Source organism: Poecilia formosa, unplaced genomic scaffold, assembly GCF_000485575.1.
Source record: "Poecilia formosa unplaced genomic scaffold, Poecilia_formosa-5.1.2 Scaffold399, whole genome shotgun sequence".
NCBI lineage: Eukaryota > Metazoa > Chordata > Actinopteri > Cyprinodontiformes > Poeciliidae > Poecilia > Poecilia formosa.
Window position 1 is genome coordinate 384018 of NW_006800338.1, and position 16833 is coordinate 400850.

General features: G+C 38.6%; 1 protein-coding gene, 1 long non-coding RNA gene and 1 other non-coding gene across 3 annotated transcripts in view; 2 read left to right on the forward strand and 1 right to left on the reverse strand.

The window, feature by feature from the left end:
* The first annotated feature begins 224 nt into the window (after positions 1-224).
* On the forward strand, positions 225-297 carry trnav-aac (transfer RNA valine (anticodon AAC)). The gene has a single exon. It is a non-coding gene; the product is annotated as a tRNA-Val (tRNA).
* A 3377-nt stretch (positions 298-3674) lies between these two features.
* LOC103154758 (cingulin-like protein 1) overlaps positions 3675-16833 on the forward strand; it is a 45871-nt gene continuing 32712 nt past the window's right edge. The window contains exon 1 of the mRNA XM_016663017.1: positions 3675-3976. Coding sequence (XP_016518503.1) covers positions 3690-3976 — 287 coding nt within the window. The 5' untranslated portion in view covers positions 3675-3689. The remainder of the gene's footprint in view (positions 3977-16833) is intronic.
* LOC107833510 (uncharacterized) lies at positions 13783-14659 on the reverse strand. The gene is made up of 2 exons (XR_001659257.1): positions 14451-14659; positions 13783-13944 (listed from the first exon to the last, which is right to left on the reverse strand). It is a non-coding gene; the product is annotated as an uncharacterized LOC107833510 (long non-coding RNA).

Sequence of the window (16833 nt, forward strand, 5' to 3'; positions counted from 1 at the left end):
CCACAACCTTGGCATTGTGAACAGCACGCTCTGACTAGCTGAGCTAACCAGCCATATGCAATGAGGGCTTCTCATCGAGGTGGTTAAAGGTCAGCAAGGGTTATATGGCGTAGCGGTCTGTCTGAATCCAGGCATCTGAGTGCAAACCTCTGTGGAAACTTGATGCGTTGCATCTGACATCTTCAAATTTGGAACCTCAAACTGAAACAAAGCAGAGAAGTTCAGTTTCTGTAGTGTAGTGGTTATCACGTTTGCTTAACATGCAAAAGGTCTCTGGTTCGAAACCAGACAGAAACAGCTTTTGTTCGTTATGCTTTTCACAGGGTGTTTGTGATATTATTCTAATATTTCTTCAAAATCAACATCCATAATATTTTATTTTTTGGCCTTTTATATATGTTGATATTCTTAACACCTCAGATTTGAATTTGCCAGTACGGGAAATGAACCGTTGACCTCAGCATTAGTAACACCACCTCAGAAAAACATAAGAATGAGTTGTTAGGTCCCTCCTACCATTATTAGAACAATGGTTCAGTCCAATGTACAAGGAGCAACAGCTGAAGCTCTCAGAGCCGCTAAGTGAGGAGCTAGCTGTTAGCTGTTAGCTGTGGCTCTGCAGCACTAACAAACAATCCTCCAGTAAGTAAATACTTGAAGCAAAAGACAAGTAACATGTTTTATTTGCTTTCACTGCTCAAGAAGAAGAAACACATCAACAATAAAGATCAGACTGGAGTTTGTTATTTTCTTACTTTGGCTGAATCATGATAAACTGCCTCACTAGCTGAACTGCTACACTGCTTTCATAGACTTAAGCTTTCTTATCAAAGGTAGCAAACATCTCATTCATATTTAGCTCTTTAACTTTTAGTTAATTAGAAGAGTTTGAAACAGGAGGAGGGGCTGAGCAAGTGGACCAGCTCAGAGTGGGAGCCGAGAACAGATAGAAAAAACAGAAAGTTATGCTTTTCTTTCTCATTGTCTTCAATATGGAGCGTTTAAAACCAAAAAATACAATCTGAATATTTTTCTATATAAACCCTGGTGCTGTAAGTGTTAAGTGTTATGTTTAAGTTATGATACCCCCAGATATTCATTTCTATCTACTTATTTGTTCTCAGTCATCCAGGACATGCCAAAATGAAAAAAGGCTTAAAAATAAAGCAAATTAAGTTATAATTTAAACAGAATTGGGAGCCATTTCAATAAATCAATGTTAATGGTGAATTTTAATTGTTACTCATTAAAGCTTTTTTATTTAGAAACTTACATTTTTGTGAAGGTGTAGCAGAGATTAGATCAGTCAGACTGAACAAAACTCGCATAGAAGCAACATTTGAATTTTAGTATTTTTTCTCAACAGTTTGCTTAGAAAAACACGTTTGATGTGCATTACTAGTCATTTTTGGTCCGGCAGCTTCAATGTGGTTTAAAAACGTTTTAAACCACATTTTACGTTACTTTTCACTGTAACTTTGCCGACCCCCCGAAACTGATATTAGGAAATGTTCCTGTTTATGGTTCCCCCCATAATGAGATGGGATCTACGCCCTTGGTTGTTATATTAATGGTTTTTGCTTCAACACTTGGAACTGTTGAGGAGTTATTATTGGAATTATTAAATATACTCATTCTGTTTACTTTTTACTCATGGAGTTAAGTTTCGGCTGTGTTACAGTCTGGACAGTTTCGTAGTTCTGAATGTACATGTGGTTTGAGTGTCACATTTTCTTTAGATTAGAAGTTTGTGAGTTGTTTTTGAAATTCAGTCACTTTATTTGAAACAATGTACAAAAATGATGACGATCTCTTCAAAACCAGAATGGAATGTGGAAAACTAACATTACAAATACATGGACAGAAAACCACCAGGAAACGGAGGATTACTGCCGTCCAACCGCAGACGCACCGAACCTTCAGGACGTTACATAAGTTAATGCCGGTGTGAGTAAAGGTTGTGCTCACCTGGACGCTCCCCTCCGCTGCACGTTTCTCCTTTTATTAGCCGTCACACCCTGAACGTCCAGGTGACACAACGCAAAGTCCTGCAGGAGCGAAGAACCGACCACAACATTTCACCTGCTAACTCAGAATCAGCTGGTTTTAAGGTCAACAGGTTGGTTCTGACACTGCAGATAGAAAATGGAAGAACAGTCAAATAAAGAGCTTTATGTTCTGTGAAATGATACGCTGTTTAATTGGGAAAGGAGGTGCAGATAATTTATTCAGAAATGTTCTGGAACATTTGTGAGCCGCAGCTTTGTCACAACAGATCAGCTTTACAGGAATGAGGGATTTGAATGAAGCATTACTCACGGCCACTTGAAGCCGTGTGTGTGTGTGTGTGTGTGTGTGTGTGTGAACTCCTTTGGGTGGGTGTTTCCAGCTTCTGATGGGAGGAATGTGAGGCGTGGCTGCAGCGTTTCCCAACACAGCAGCACTGAGTGACACCTGGTTGAGCAACCGGCGGAAACGTCCTCGGTTTGCTCTCCTGTCCATCTGACGTCATGAAAGTTAATGAATCTGGTTAAAATTAGAGAGTGGGTCAACAAGACATCCCACTTTAACTTTGGCATTTCCGTAAGCTTAACTGCGGGCCACGGTAACCATGGCAACAGCTTTATAAACATTGTCCAAGTAGTTTACGGAGTCAGGTTGTTAAAACGTCAGGTGAAGGTGTCGACCAAAACTGCATCATATATTTACATTTTGTGACGTTTTAACTCAATTCTGCTGATTCATTTAACACCTTAGCATCTTTGATAACTTTAGCATTTTTGCTAACTCAAAGCGTTTAGCGCTCTTAGTCTCCCTTAAATTAATATTTCTGGATAAAATCCAGAGAGATAATTTTTGATTTAGCTAATTTTTTAGGTTGATTTTTAAACTTTCAGTTGAACAAAGTTTGACTTTTGGTCTTGGTTATCAATTGTTAATTATTCTTTGGGGAGTTAGATGTTTATATTCATGCTCTTATTTTGAAGTGGGTGACGTTTTTCATGTTCTGTTTCCTCCCGTTCTGCAGAGCAGCAAATAATGTTTGTTCTGTACCCAGAATGCAACAGTACAGTTTAAAATCTCCTGAAGTCCTCTGTGCTTTCTGACCGACGCCCCCTGCGGTCAGTCAGGCTAAATTAGCGACAGAGTTAGCAAAACTCAACAACTGTAAACTTCCTGAAGCTCAAACCGTACAGGAAGCCGTACATATTGTGTAGCATTAACACCTGGTGGGTATCAACACATCTGAATTTTGTTTCTTTCGTGCTTTAGCATTAACTTCCACCAACTACTCTGCTACTTAGCATTAGCAGAACTAATGTTAGCGCTATAGGGTTAGCGCAGCTGTTTTCAACTGTTTTTAAAGCTCAGAAATGTCAAAAACCATTGATGTGACTTTTTACATGTACTTACAGCTTCCTGTTAGCATTTTATTTTCTTACTTCACAGTGGAAATGGGCTTCCTACAGCCACAGGGTGAAATCTATTCTTTACTAGCAAAGGTTGAAGATAAAACTGAGCTGTTTTAAACCAAATGTCAAATTCTGATGCAAAAACACATTTTATAATTCTTTTTAATGTTTCAAAGTGTTTTTAAGATCACTTTTAAATGTCATCAGTGAAAAGTACAAAAGTTTGATTTGTTTTTTTGGCATTCAGAGCGGAGAACATTCCAGAAATATCTAAGCATGGACAGATTCTTTTGTTATTCCCATAAAAGGTTTTTACACAGTGAGAAAGGAATATTTCACGCCTCTGAAAAACTTTCTAATCGGAATCCAAACCATGCTGGTCTAAATAAAACACCCTCTCAGAGTCCTGCGGCGCTCTGCCCCTCCCTGTCTCCTCCCACGGTGACTCTGGGTGCGTCAGAGCGCCGGTGCGCCGCAGGTGAGTCGACCCCGCCCACGGCGCAGCCTCAGACCGCAGCCTGTCAGTTGGCGGCAGAACAGCGGAGACTCCGAGCAGCGAACAGGTAAGAGGCTGATGGTTGGGTTCACCTGCTGGGGTCAGAGATCCGGGGCTGCTTCACTCACGGAGGTCAGGAAGGCGACTTTCGTTTGGTAAAACGCTCTTAAAGGGGCCGCAGCGTAACCAGAACACCTGGTGATCTGCAACAGGCGGAACTGAACTTTAAGTAAGAGTTTGACTGAATTATGTAGCGAAATGGCTGGAATTAGTTTTTAATCCATCAGAAGGTCTTTTTATTCCAGAGTAAACAGTTCAGGCTGCTGGCAGTGGAGGCCATCATCAGCTAATCAGGCTGGAGAATAAACACCAATCACCTGCAGTGAAGCTGGTGACACATTAACTTTCCTCAGGACCGTAAGCTGCCAGCTGACTGCTGATACAGTCAGTTTAAGCCATAAATTCATGTTTTTCCTGCGCGGAGATGAACTTTGGTTTTATCAGGAGGAATTTATGAAGCGTGCTGGCTTCATTCTGCTGTTTGAGGAATGAATGGAATCAAACCAACTTTGGTCGGTGAAGGGAGATGTGTGCATACCAGAGAGTTTCTCACGCTGAGACCAGCAGTAGTTCAGGAGAGGCCATATTTACAGAGTTCAGCTGGAAAATCCTCCAGTTTGGCTGCAATGTTTTTTCCTTGAAACTCAGTTTGATTGGGGAACAAAGTTGCATCATTTGCTCCATTTTTCTCTTTTGTCAAACGAACCAAACTGTTTGAAAAACCTGTTCCCCACCTCGCCTGTGGGGGCGCTGCACCGAGAACTATGGAAGGGGTCACTGAGTGCAACTTCCTTCTTCACAAAATGTAAAATAAAATGCTGTCAGATTTTAGCGGTTGAATAATTTCATGAGTTATTTCTCATGCTAGCGCTAAGCTAGCATGCTAGCTTATTTTTGGTTGTTTTTACCCAGAATGCCCTGCTCTGTAGTCCGTTTCCTGTTTTTAAAATGGTCTCCGGTCCGCTTAGCGTTCACATGTTCCAGTTGACTTCAACCAAACCGAGACTCGGGTTTTTAGGCGACCAGAGTTCACGCCTCACCAAACGGACCGGACCGGACTTTCCAGACAAACGGACTGGAGTTGGATTAAACGAGTCCGCCAAATGAATCCAGCAAAGCAGAGCGGGTCAACAGCGCTCAGGGAGTGATTACTTTACTCATCAGGTTGTTTTGGATCAGATTCTTCGGTTCAGAACCGAATCATTAGAAATGATTTTTATTTGCAGAGGTTAATTTGTGTTATTAAATAATCCAAAACAGAGTTTACTTATGTTTCAGTTAAAGTCCTGTTGGCTTATTCTGATCCAGTAGAGAAAACCTCTTCATGAGTTGCGTAACTCCTCAGTTAGCGGTTCTGACTCAGTCGATCCAAACAGGACCGGACCTGTGGAGACCCTGACCATGAAGCTCCCTCCTTCAGGCCGCTCCGGCGGGCGGGTCCGGCTGGACTCTGGACCTGAAGAGCGGAACCGCACAGCCGCCATCTGGAGAGGTTAAAGGTGAAACCTTCACGGTCCAGTCCATCCAGATCGCTGTCTAGACGGGTTTTCACCGTTGGCACGGCGACGGCGTGCATGTAGCTGCAAGCTGGGAATGAAGTTTCACTTTTATTAATTTGCTTTTAATGCTTTTGTTGTGTTTCAAGTTGGCAGCTCAGATAAAGATCTGAAATCTGAACTTGGCTGGAGAGACGGTGGCTGTTTACGCTCCAAAGTCTTTAAACCTGCTGCAGTCAAGAACAGGCGTTTCTGATCAGACAATAATTAATAATTTAACAATAAAGGTTCAGTGCTTGGCTGCATTTATTATGAAAATGTAAATAAAGTGAAACAAAAGTCCACTTACCGAATAATTGATCATGTGTCTGCAGGATATCAGTTGTGCTACATTGTGCCATTTTTATTAAAAATAAAGGTACAATATTTATATTTGGTCATAATTTTAAATGTATTTCTGTCAGTTGGTCGTCTTTGTAGCCAGCACTTCCCAACAACGTCAGCAGGTTTTGTAGCTTGGAAACATCATGAATATTAATAGAATATATCGTCGACTCAATAAACAAAAAATGTTGATTATTTTAAAACTATTTCTTGATAATTGCAGATGTCTGATCTGTAGAAACGGTTTGCTCCATTTGGTTGAGAATACTTCAAATTGAAATTTCTCTGCAATTTGTAAAATAAAACCTCATGTTTTAAGTTTGTTCTTATGGAAAAACTCCATTTATTGAACTGCAGCTACAGTTTAAAGAAACGTCTCACTAACAAATACTGAACTAAAATCTTACACAAAATTAAATGCGTCAAAAAAACTTCTTTTAACCAATTAGCCCCCAAAGCTAGCTACAGTAGCAGAATGCTAACATGTTTGCTGTTTTACTTATTTAGCTCCTTAATCACATTTGACTAATTTTTGTTTATATTCTGTTTCTCAAAAGATGTTTTCAGTTTGAAACTCATAAGTTGCTGTCTTTGCTAGCTTAGCCTCTGCTAACAGAAGGAAGCTTCATTTCAATGCTACTAAATGCTAATAATCTGGAGATGCTCAGGACTTTTCTAATATGTTTATATTTAGTTTGGCCTGATTATGTATCAGGCACTGGGCAGTGCTATAGCTATGGCTGCTGATGCTAAATGTTGCTATGAAGCATCGTGTTGTTTTTTATGACGGTGTATGCTAGTAGAATAATTTCAGCAATAGTTTGGCTTTCTTAGTATAAATTTAAAGCAGAAATAATAAAGTTTATATCTGAGCTCTGTGCATCACCAGTTCATGGCCTTTCTTTGTGGATATCTTTGCTGTTGGACTCTTTCCTCCTTCCTCTTTGTTAAAATAATTAAATCTGTTAGCTTCAGACGCGCCGCGGCTTTCTGTTTCTGTCCGCGGTGCGTTAAGTGGACGGCATTCTTCCCTTTTCTTCAGCCCAGGAAGTTAACCAACCAGACCAACGGGAAAACAACTGTTTTCTCTCTCAGGTTTTCTCGGCACACACCCACCAGCGAGTTGCTCCTTTCTTTAGACATTGATCTTGATGTTTTAACCTACAGGCTGCGTTTCCTGTCCCACTGGCCTCTCATTTAAAATACTGAGCAGGTCAAACTGGAGGACATTCGTCCAGCTGGACGTGTTTGTTTTTCCCAGAACTGTTTTTACCAAATAACGGCAGGTAGCTGCTACTTCCTGTCCTGCTCAGGTTACAGTTTAGTGGATTAAATGCTGCTGCTAACAAGCTATGCTAATCCGCTGTTCATTGTTTTCTCGCTGTTTGAACAGGCCGTGACTCTTCCTTTAGGTATCCCTCGTCTTTGCAGTTTTGTCGTGCGTAATGTCCAGCAGACGTGAGCAGACCCATTCTCCTGCTTTTGTTTGGACTGGGTTTACTGGTTTTGCTGGTCTTTACAAACCCAGTGGGCTGTTTCCAGGCCCGCCGTCGGCTTTAGTCTGATCAGTCTGGGTTATTTGGGCTGCAGAACCCAAGACGCTGAAGCTCTGAAAAATAAATGTTTTTAAAGCTTTTATTTTGTTAAATTCAACTCAGAACTGGTGGTTTTAACCTAGAAATGTAACGGAAATGTTCATGTTTGGAAATTTTGTCACCAAACTGTCACAAAGAATCATCTAAATTTCTCTTTCTTCAATTCATGGCTTGTTTCAACGTTAAATCTGTTCTTTCTTCATTTCGGTCGCTGGTTCATCAAAATCAAGATAAAATCAAGTTTATTAAAGTCGTTTCTTCAGACTTTAATCAGCTTTTGTTTTTAATTTCAAACGGATGCCTGTCACCAGTCAGGAATCGGCCGACGTTCAGTCTTAGCGTATCGATCTGTAAGTAAATCTGGGTCGATACGAACAGCTGATGTTTGTTTCCATCTTGTTGTTGGTTCAGAAAGACATTGGTCATGTGGTTTTTGTTTGGTCATGTGACGGTGATGCAGTGAAGGATTGTGGGTAACTGAAGCTGAAAAGCAATGCTTTGTGGTAATTTTATGTCAGAATGGAAGGAAAATAAATGTAATATTGGTAAATATCGGTTATCGACCAAAATGTTCATCCCCAGCTTCTATTATTGGGTTTTAGAAAATAATCAACTTTTACCAAAAGCGAGTTGATATATTTTCATGAATGAAGAAAAACCACAATTTATTTGTGACCTAATGACTAAAAAATATTAAAAATGAAATTTTGTGTCATTTTTGGTAGAGATTCGGTACATAAATGGCATAAAAACAGTAAAACTGCAAACACTCATTTTGAGATTAAATTTAAACATTGTTCTTTGTCATTTTTGGTGGTTTGTGAATCCCTACGGAAGGCCTTAAGAGCCAAATTGTTTTTCCTGGAGGTTGCACACATTATTGTTTTTATAACCCTTAGCAAATGAATATTTTTTATTTCTGCTGATGTTTGATGTATTTGGCTTTCTGCCTGGGTTTTGTGACTATTCCAATTTCCATAAATCTGGTCTGTGAGAAAGAGTTACCTGGATGATGTCACTGTTTTTACAAAGCTTACTCCGCTCCCTGCTGATACCTGCTTTCAGTGTTTGTCTGTTCACATTACCTGAGCCTTTAGTCATGTCATAAAAGTTGGATGATCTCATAGTATTTCAGACATACCTGGTGTTGAAACCTGCTACCTCAGTTGTAGCATCGTTATGCTAATGAGGAGATGAGAGCTGGAAAAGTTTTTGGACGCTTCAGAACCTTAAATAATCCAAATATGACCGCCAGAACACTCAAACTGCGACTCGTCTGAAACACTCGTTCAGAGTTTTGCAGACTTCTGATCATTTCAAATAGAAAATGTTCCCCGATTTCCAAACTGTGGCTGAAGTGTTGCTTGTAGACAGAAAATCAGAATCTTACTGAGTGTTTCTGGTCCAGTTTGTAGTGCAAAAGTCTTAAGATAAAAATAACTTCTAAGTAACTTTTCAGAAAGATATAGAATCTGGTTTTAACTCAATAAATCCTAAATACGGATTGAAAAAAAACATGGGGGGAAATTTGTTTATATGCGTTTACTGGACAGTCTGTGGTTTTAGTAACTGAAGAAAACGTTACATTATCTGCTTCTGTTCAGCTTGTTGAATTTTAATTAAACTCAATGAAAATTCAGTCATTATTTTAAAACATTGTGGGCAAAAATGCTGGAATTTATTTTTGGCCTGGCAGTCGAAACGACTCCTCCTTTCATGAGCTCCCTGAAATATTTAAATATTTTTCACAAATGGAAAACCTCAGACAGATTCTATTCTTATATTTCTAGGTTATTCCTGCATAAAGTGGCTCTAAACTGCAGGATCGGGGATTTTTTGTGTGTTTTAGTTTCTTTTTGTACATAGTGAAATCTTTGACGCTGTTTCATATGATTTAAGATGAAGTCCTGCAGTCTGGACTGGATGTCGTGCTGCAGCAGGGTGGAGTCTGTCTGTCTGTCAGCTGTCAGGATGTTTTGTAAAGGTGGGAAGTCTGTCTGTGTTTGCAGCTCTTCTCATATTTACTCACTGAACTGCTCGTGTTGTCCTGCAGCTGACAACATTCCTTTAAATCCACTCGATCGTCTCTGCAACATGATCCGAGTTAGTTTTAGTTTTATAGATGAAACTTGAAGCTGAAGTCCTAATTTACTCACTTTATCTCTTTTAAGACGATGTTTTAGCTTGTTAATGAGGTCATTTTTTATAGTCGTGTCTTTTTCTACTTGTTTTTGTCTCTATGGGGCTTTAGGCAGGAATGCATCACTGTTGGAGTATTTAGCCGGTCTTTAGAGCGATCTGTCCTTTTGTCTTCTTTGTTTATCTCTTTACTCATTATATGTCAAACTGTCTGGAATGAGCAACACCTCAAACAGGCATCTGATGACTTTTCTCATTAGCTGGTAGGAATCCAGGCGATGAATCTTCCCACAAAAAGAGGATCAGGGATCTTTGTCCGTCGCTGCGTCCTCCGAGCTCTCAGTTGAAGCAGATTTAATCTGTTAAAGCTCTCACTCTTAATGAAAACACGGGACTTTACTGTAAACTATGAGTCATTTCTAAAGAGAGATTTTATCACTCAAAGTAATTCATGTTTGGATCGGTCTCCTCTTGGCATTTCACAATAAAACGCCTAAAATGGACAGAAATGTAATTTAATCATCTGGAACAAAGTTGGATAAATTTGGCCTTAAAGGATTTTTTTTGAGGTCTAGTGAAAAATATTTCTCAGTATAAGTAATGACTGTGCATGATAACAGATGTTAGCTAAATATGCTAACTACCATTGTGTTGACATGCTAACTGTCTACTAACATAAAACGCCTAAATAAATATGTCTGTGTTAGAAATGCTGGTTTAGCAATGGATAAAAATGCTAATGCTCACTAGCTTGAGGTGATAAATGCTAACGGTGTCCATCAGGCTGTGCTCCGGTGTTAGGGTTAGGGTTGGGGTCAGGGGTCAGGGTTAGGGTTTAGGTGTATTCACTGATCTGCTCCCAGATCTGAGTAACTCTGATGTTTTCACTAACTGTGACGTAAATCTGGCTGAATAATTGCTGAGACCGACTAGACTGTTGAATCATGGATGATTTTCTTGGTTGTTTTAAAAGCCTGAATCAGTGAAAAGCCGACCGACTGGCAGGTTTGACAGGAGGCTCGTCAGGAATGAGGGCGAGAGTTTCAGACACTTTCAAACCAGTTTTAAGGCAACATCCTGTTCCCTCATTAACTCCTGATTATTCAGACCCTTTTTGCTCCATGTCTGATGTCTGTTTGCTTCCTTTATCGTTTCTGTGGTTCAGTGACTTAAACAACTGAACTGAAATGATTTAGCATTTTCAAAGAACTTCCTGCATGTCGTGATTGAAATGTTTCCTCAGTGAATCAGTCTGAGCGTCCGGCTCAACCTGAAGCCTCTCTGGTGAAAAATACAAAGAACCAAAATATTAAAATTTATGAATATGATTTTATTTTATATTAAAGTTTTTTCAACCACTTTCCTTTTGAATCTCTCTAGAAAGAAAATATTTTGCAGTTAATTAAAAATGTTGGATTAAAACCAAACTGACAGGAAACCTACTTTCATTTTTATAATCATTTATCAGATATTAATATAAATATTAAGGTTTTTCATTAAAAATAGTTGAAATTAATCACATTTCACTAAATCTGTTGGAGTGAAGCTGAATTTTCTACTTGGTTTTAATTTTCCTGTGTTTATTTACTGATTTATACATTAATTAATGGTTGTAGCAAAAATCAGCATGAACTGAAGATTTTAGGATGATGAATGAAGAAAATATTAGTTTTTATTCACAAATTCTTTCTTGGGGTTTTCTGTCCTGCTTTGCTCTGAGATGTTTCTGATCATACGATTCTGATGCTCTGGTTTCGTTTTTTCACCAATAAAAATAAGAAAAACTCAAATTTAAACAAACTTTTCTTGTTATCCTCACACACAGGATCGTGTTGTAAAATAATTCGCAGTTAGAAGAAAAAATTCAATATTCTGGTCTCTACTTCGCTTTCATTTAGGGCTGCAACTATTATTATAAACGATTATTTGTGGTAATCGATTATTCTATCAATTATTCTGACGATTAATCGATTAATCGTTTAAAAAACTACATTCTGCTGATTTTTTTTAAATTAAAAAGCTACTGTAGATAATTTTTGTACAGTATTATAAAAGCAAATAAACATTTCAGTTTCTGTTTTTAATAAGAAGAAACACATTTAACGTCTATCATAAAAAACCACAGCGTTCTTTCAGTGAACTCATCACTTGCAGATTAATTGATTCATTTTTGCATTAAGTGATTGATAACTGAATCTCAAAAGGTGCTTAATAAGATGTTTTTTTTAACCAGGTGAAGTTAAAACTGCCAGGTGATAAATTCTGGGTCGATCAGATTTGTAGACAAAATGTTTATTTAAATCTTAAATTAAACATTTTAGTTTTTTCTACAGTTTTGTCCTGATATTGTTGCTTTTTCATCAGAATTAATGTTTTTGACTCTTAATACTCCAGTTAACAATTAATTGATTAGTACACGAGTTGACGATTATTTCGATTAATCATAATTAATTCGATTAATCGTTTGTAGTCTAATTTGTCTAAACTTTCAGGACTTATTTTTCTGAGCTGTCTGCTGATCGTTAATGCATTAATCTTTATTTTCCACCGTTTTCCTCAGTCGGGTCTCGCTGCCCTTTTATCTGAACCTCTTCTGGTTTCGCTGCTCGTTTTCTCGCCTCTCCAGCCTCTGAGCTGAAGACTCGGAGTAATTTTGGTTTTAATGGTTTCGGGTTTGAAGGTTTTCAATCTGCTCGTTTCTGCTGCTAATGGATTTCTCTCAGAGTAATTATTCATCTGCAGCTTCTGCTGGAATCTTAGTTTATTATTTTGCATTTTTCAGCTGCTGGTGTTTTTTGTTTCTTCAGGATTTAACGAGCGTTTTGCATTATGCATTACCTCCCGGCTTCGCTCCGACATCTGGGGAAGTTGGCTTCACTCCAACATGGCGGCCGGCGAGCGCTCATTACTCGTTAGGCCTTGACGCCGGGCCCGGCGGACCCACTGGGCCCGGCGGAACCGGCCGGACCTGGTGGGAGTCCCGGCGCTCAGATGGTTAATTTGGCAGCAGAACATCTTCAGGTTCTGGTCGGGAAGCAGAGTGAAGGTTTCTGGGAACAGGAAAGCATCCGGTCGACTTTCTGCTGATTGATCATTTATTATTATTATTATTATTAAACCTTTAATTCTGGTTACATTATATTATAAATGTCATGTTTTAAACGTCAGATTTTGGTTTTATCAAGTTTACGGAGTCATTTTAGTAATTAGTTTATTTCTCGGCTCAAATGTGTTTTTGTAAAGTCATGAAGACGTTTTCAAAGTCCTGCTGCTGATAATTAATTTGATTCTAATGTGTTAAAATATAAAATATTTCTTTATTTGTAAAACTGATACCAAAGTATAAATTCACAAAATGATCAACATTAATCAATTTAATGTTTAATTATTCTTTGGTGTTGAAATTCTCTGTTATTTCTTATCATTACGACTTTATTTTTGTACTGTTATGATTTTATTCCCAATATTTTGACTTTTTTTCTTTTGTATGAATTCTCATATTACTACAATTTTTTCCACATTTCAACTTTTTTTTGTAATATTATGACTTTTTGTTTTCAGTTTCATATTTTTTCTCGTATTATTATGAATTTTTTTCTCATTATTTGAACTATTTTGATATCATTATGATGATTTTCTTATAAGGTTATTCTGTAATATTTAGATTTTATTTTCATGTTATTGCTTCATTTTAGTAAAACTAGGAATTGATCCACATATAGTTTTTCAAACCCTTAAAATTAAAATCTGCAACATTTTAATTATTAAACGAGTAAAACTGTGAACATAGTGAGGATTAGTTATGCTTTAACTAGGCCATCATTTAGATGAATCCATCAGAACCATTTATTAAAGTTGAATATTTCATGGTTTCTGCAGGTTGCGGGACGTTTCCCTGAAATGACCCCAAAGCCGTGAGTCAGAGGAGCTGCAGCCGAGACGATGCGCCTGCAGCTCCTCTGACTCAAAGCGACGTTTCCAGGTTTCTCCTGCCTGACAGGCGGATCAAACGATCCCTCTGCTGCAGGAGAGACTGGGAGACGGATAAACCTTTAGACAAACTGGTTCTGCTGTCAGAACGTCGACTCGTTTAGGATCGAGAAAAAAATGAGCAAAAGTTTTAGATTTTCTTAACTTAATAACTGAACTGCTTTCGACTCTTTGCAGGTTTTGGACACTTGGTGTCAAGTTCTTTTTTAAACTGTGCAACTTCCCCACTTGAAAAGGGATGGATGACCCCATGCAGATTCTTAATGACAGGGATTTTACTCGAAGGACCAAACAGTTTTTCTTGCTTTTACTTCCATTTATTTCAGTGTATGGACATGTTCACCATTGATCCAGAGGATGCAGGTAAAAACCTTTAAACAAACCCAAAAAATAATAATTACTAATCTGTATAAATTAATTTCACTTAGTTGCAAATTATATAAATAATACCAAGCAACCCATCACAAATTAAATATACAAAATAATCAAAATTAAATACACAAGTAACTAAACTTATGTTAACTTTAACTTAACTTTAAAGTGCATTTCAAGTTAATATTTACATTTCATACACATACATTTCTTAGCATACAAACATCTGCTTCTCAACATTAATAATAAATATTTATCATAAATTTAGCTTTAAATTATTATTTGAAGTTGATGGTAAATTAATTAACAATTGAACATGTTACCCAAGTCCATTTCATCAATGCAATAATCAATTCAATCATAAAAGTCCATCAGTCAATGAACGGCAAGCGTCGCCGCTGCAATCCACCACCTCAGTTCAGCTGTCACTAATGGATCGATCGGCCAAACTGGATTGTAGACAACTTTGCGGTCCGATCTCATAACAACACAGTTTATGTCTTACCGGCTGCCTCTCTGCTCATCTAAAAGATCATCCAGTTGTACACAGGTTGACTATGATCTGCGATTCAAAAAGTCGCAAACTCCTGTCCTCTTTGTTTGGCGGCTTTAACTTCCGTCTTCTCTTTTTTTTCCCTTGTCCGTCCCGCTTTTAGGTCCGTGTGGGAACGCACGACTTTTTTTTTTTTTTCTTCTTCTTTCTGATTTGACTTCACACTTGGCTTAAAGAATTGATATAGTTCATTAAAAGTGTTTAGTTTGATAGAGATGCTAAAGTTAGCTGACCTGATATGCTAATTTTAGCTAGCATTAGCATTACATGATACCTCCCTACATTAGCAACAATCACCACCAACTCAAGTCAAAGCAAACATTAAACATTTATAAAAATGATAAAAATGACCATTTAGTTTCCATCTGGTGAAGAAGGAAGTTGCTCTCAGCGTCTTCAGAGGTTTCTGTGTCGTTTCCTTCAGCTGTTGTTGGTGCAGCGCCCCCACAGGCCAGGAGGGGAACAGGCTGCTCAGAGGTTTGGTTGGTTTGTTCAAAACAAACATCTGAGATGTTTATGTGAAAAATAAACAATGACTTATTTACTGAAGGTGCAGCAGCTCCTAACCTCATGCAGCTCAGAAATATTATTTAATTTCTTGGATTATTAATCTCAATCTGATAAACTCCTCAGTGAATCTGCAATCTGTTGAAGTGAAAATCAGATGCTAACATCGCAGAATGAAACTTTCGGACGTTTAAAGGTTTAAACTTTACACAGTTTCCACACGAGGAGTCGTTTCCATGGTGATGAAACACTGAGCTGACCCTCCCAGTCTGTACTGGTGGGAGTGAACTGGTTCAAAGTGCAGCAGCGTTCAGGCGGCCATGCCAGCGCTGTGAGTCATGAAGGTGTGCTGCTGCTGACGAATGACTTTATTCATCGAAGGAAAACCGTCCAGAAACGCATCAAACATAAAATATCACAAAACAAACATTAAATCTGGTCTAAGGAGTCGGGGTTCGATCAGATGACCACAGCAGGTCAGACATTTATGAAGAAAACATGGAAAAACTAAGTACACCCCTTAGTTGGTTAGAAGGGAAAACATCTGTGAGGATCAGCTGATCAAACTTATTGATTATCAGCAGGAGATTTTAGGAAGACGACGGCGAAACAAAAACTGAATCTGTTCAGTCAGGAACTGATTGCTTAGCAGATTCCCAACTCCGAACAGATTCCTGACTGAACTTTTTCTTGAACAGATTCCTGAACAGATTCTTGGAACAGATTCCCATATTCGGTCTGCCTCCTCTTGAAGTCTTTGGATCTACAAGCTGCTGGAGTTTTGAATTTAATCTTTATTTAAAACAGTTTATCATCTGTAATCCCAAACTCTCAAAATGTTCCACATCTGTGGTTTTCCTGAGTATTCTGGAAGTTTTCTTGGATTAAAACGACAGAAGCTGAGCTGTGATTCATGCTGAACGTCACGCTGCGTTTCATCAGAAAGGAATCAGACACTCCTAGGAACGCTTCAGATAAAAGGGAAAGTTCCTGAAATTCACTCGCATATTTACGTCTCGTTGAGTTTTTCACATTTAAACTCTTAAATCTGAGATTTCTCAGATTATTATTGATGTTTTTCCTCCATTAAATGAAAAGTTGCTGCCGGTAAAATGAGGTTTATTGTTAAAGGATGAAGGTTTTTATGTATCCGAGAGCCAGATGTTGCATAATGTCCGCCTGTGTGTGTGTGTGCGTGTGTGTGTGTGTGTGTGTGCGCAGTGTGTGCGTGCGCGGCCCTCGTTAAGGCGGCCTGCTTATCGGGGCGTGTCGGACCTGGAGTCGAGCCCAGGGCGTCGCCGCCTGAACACTCCCTGAGGTGGGAATCCAACCCGGAGCGAAGCGCCCACTTCACTTTCAGTTCTGATTCAAACGTCCAAATTTATTAAAAATGTGACCAGATTTATCTGCAGTAAAAACATAAAAATGTAACAAATAACCCTAAACACAGCTCAGGACGTCGTGCCCTTAATCTGCTGCAGGGGGCGCTGTGTCAGATTTATGCATCTAAATGAGAAACATGAAAATAATCTCCGAATCGGAGAAGTGAATAATTCCAGATACGGGAAAAAATTAGTGCTGAAATTCATTTCTTCCTCCACTGAACGTTTTGACTTTCCTCCGTTCTGTCCTCACTTCCTTCCCTCCATCACTCCTTCTCTCCTTTCCTTGGTCATTTCCTTCCTTTGCTTCCTTCTGTTGTTTGATCCTTACTTCATCTTTCCTTCTGATTTTGTAATTTTCTTCTTTTCTTGTGTTCCTCCTTCCTTCATTCCTTTCCTTCCTTCATTGTTCCATTATTCCTTCCTTCCTTTCTTCTTTCCTTCCT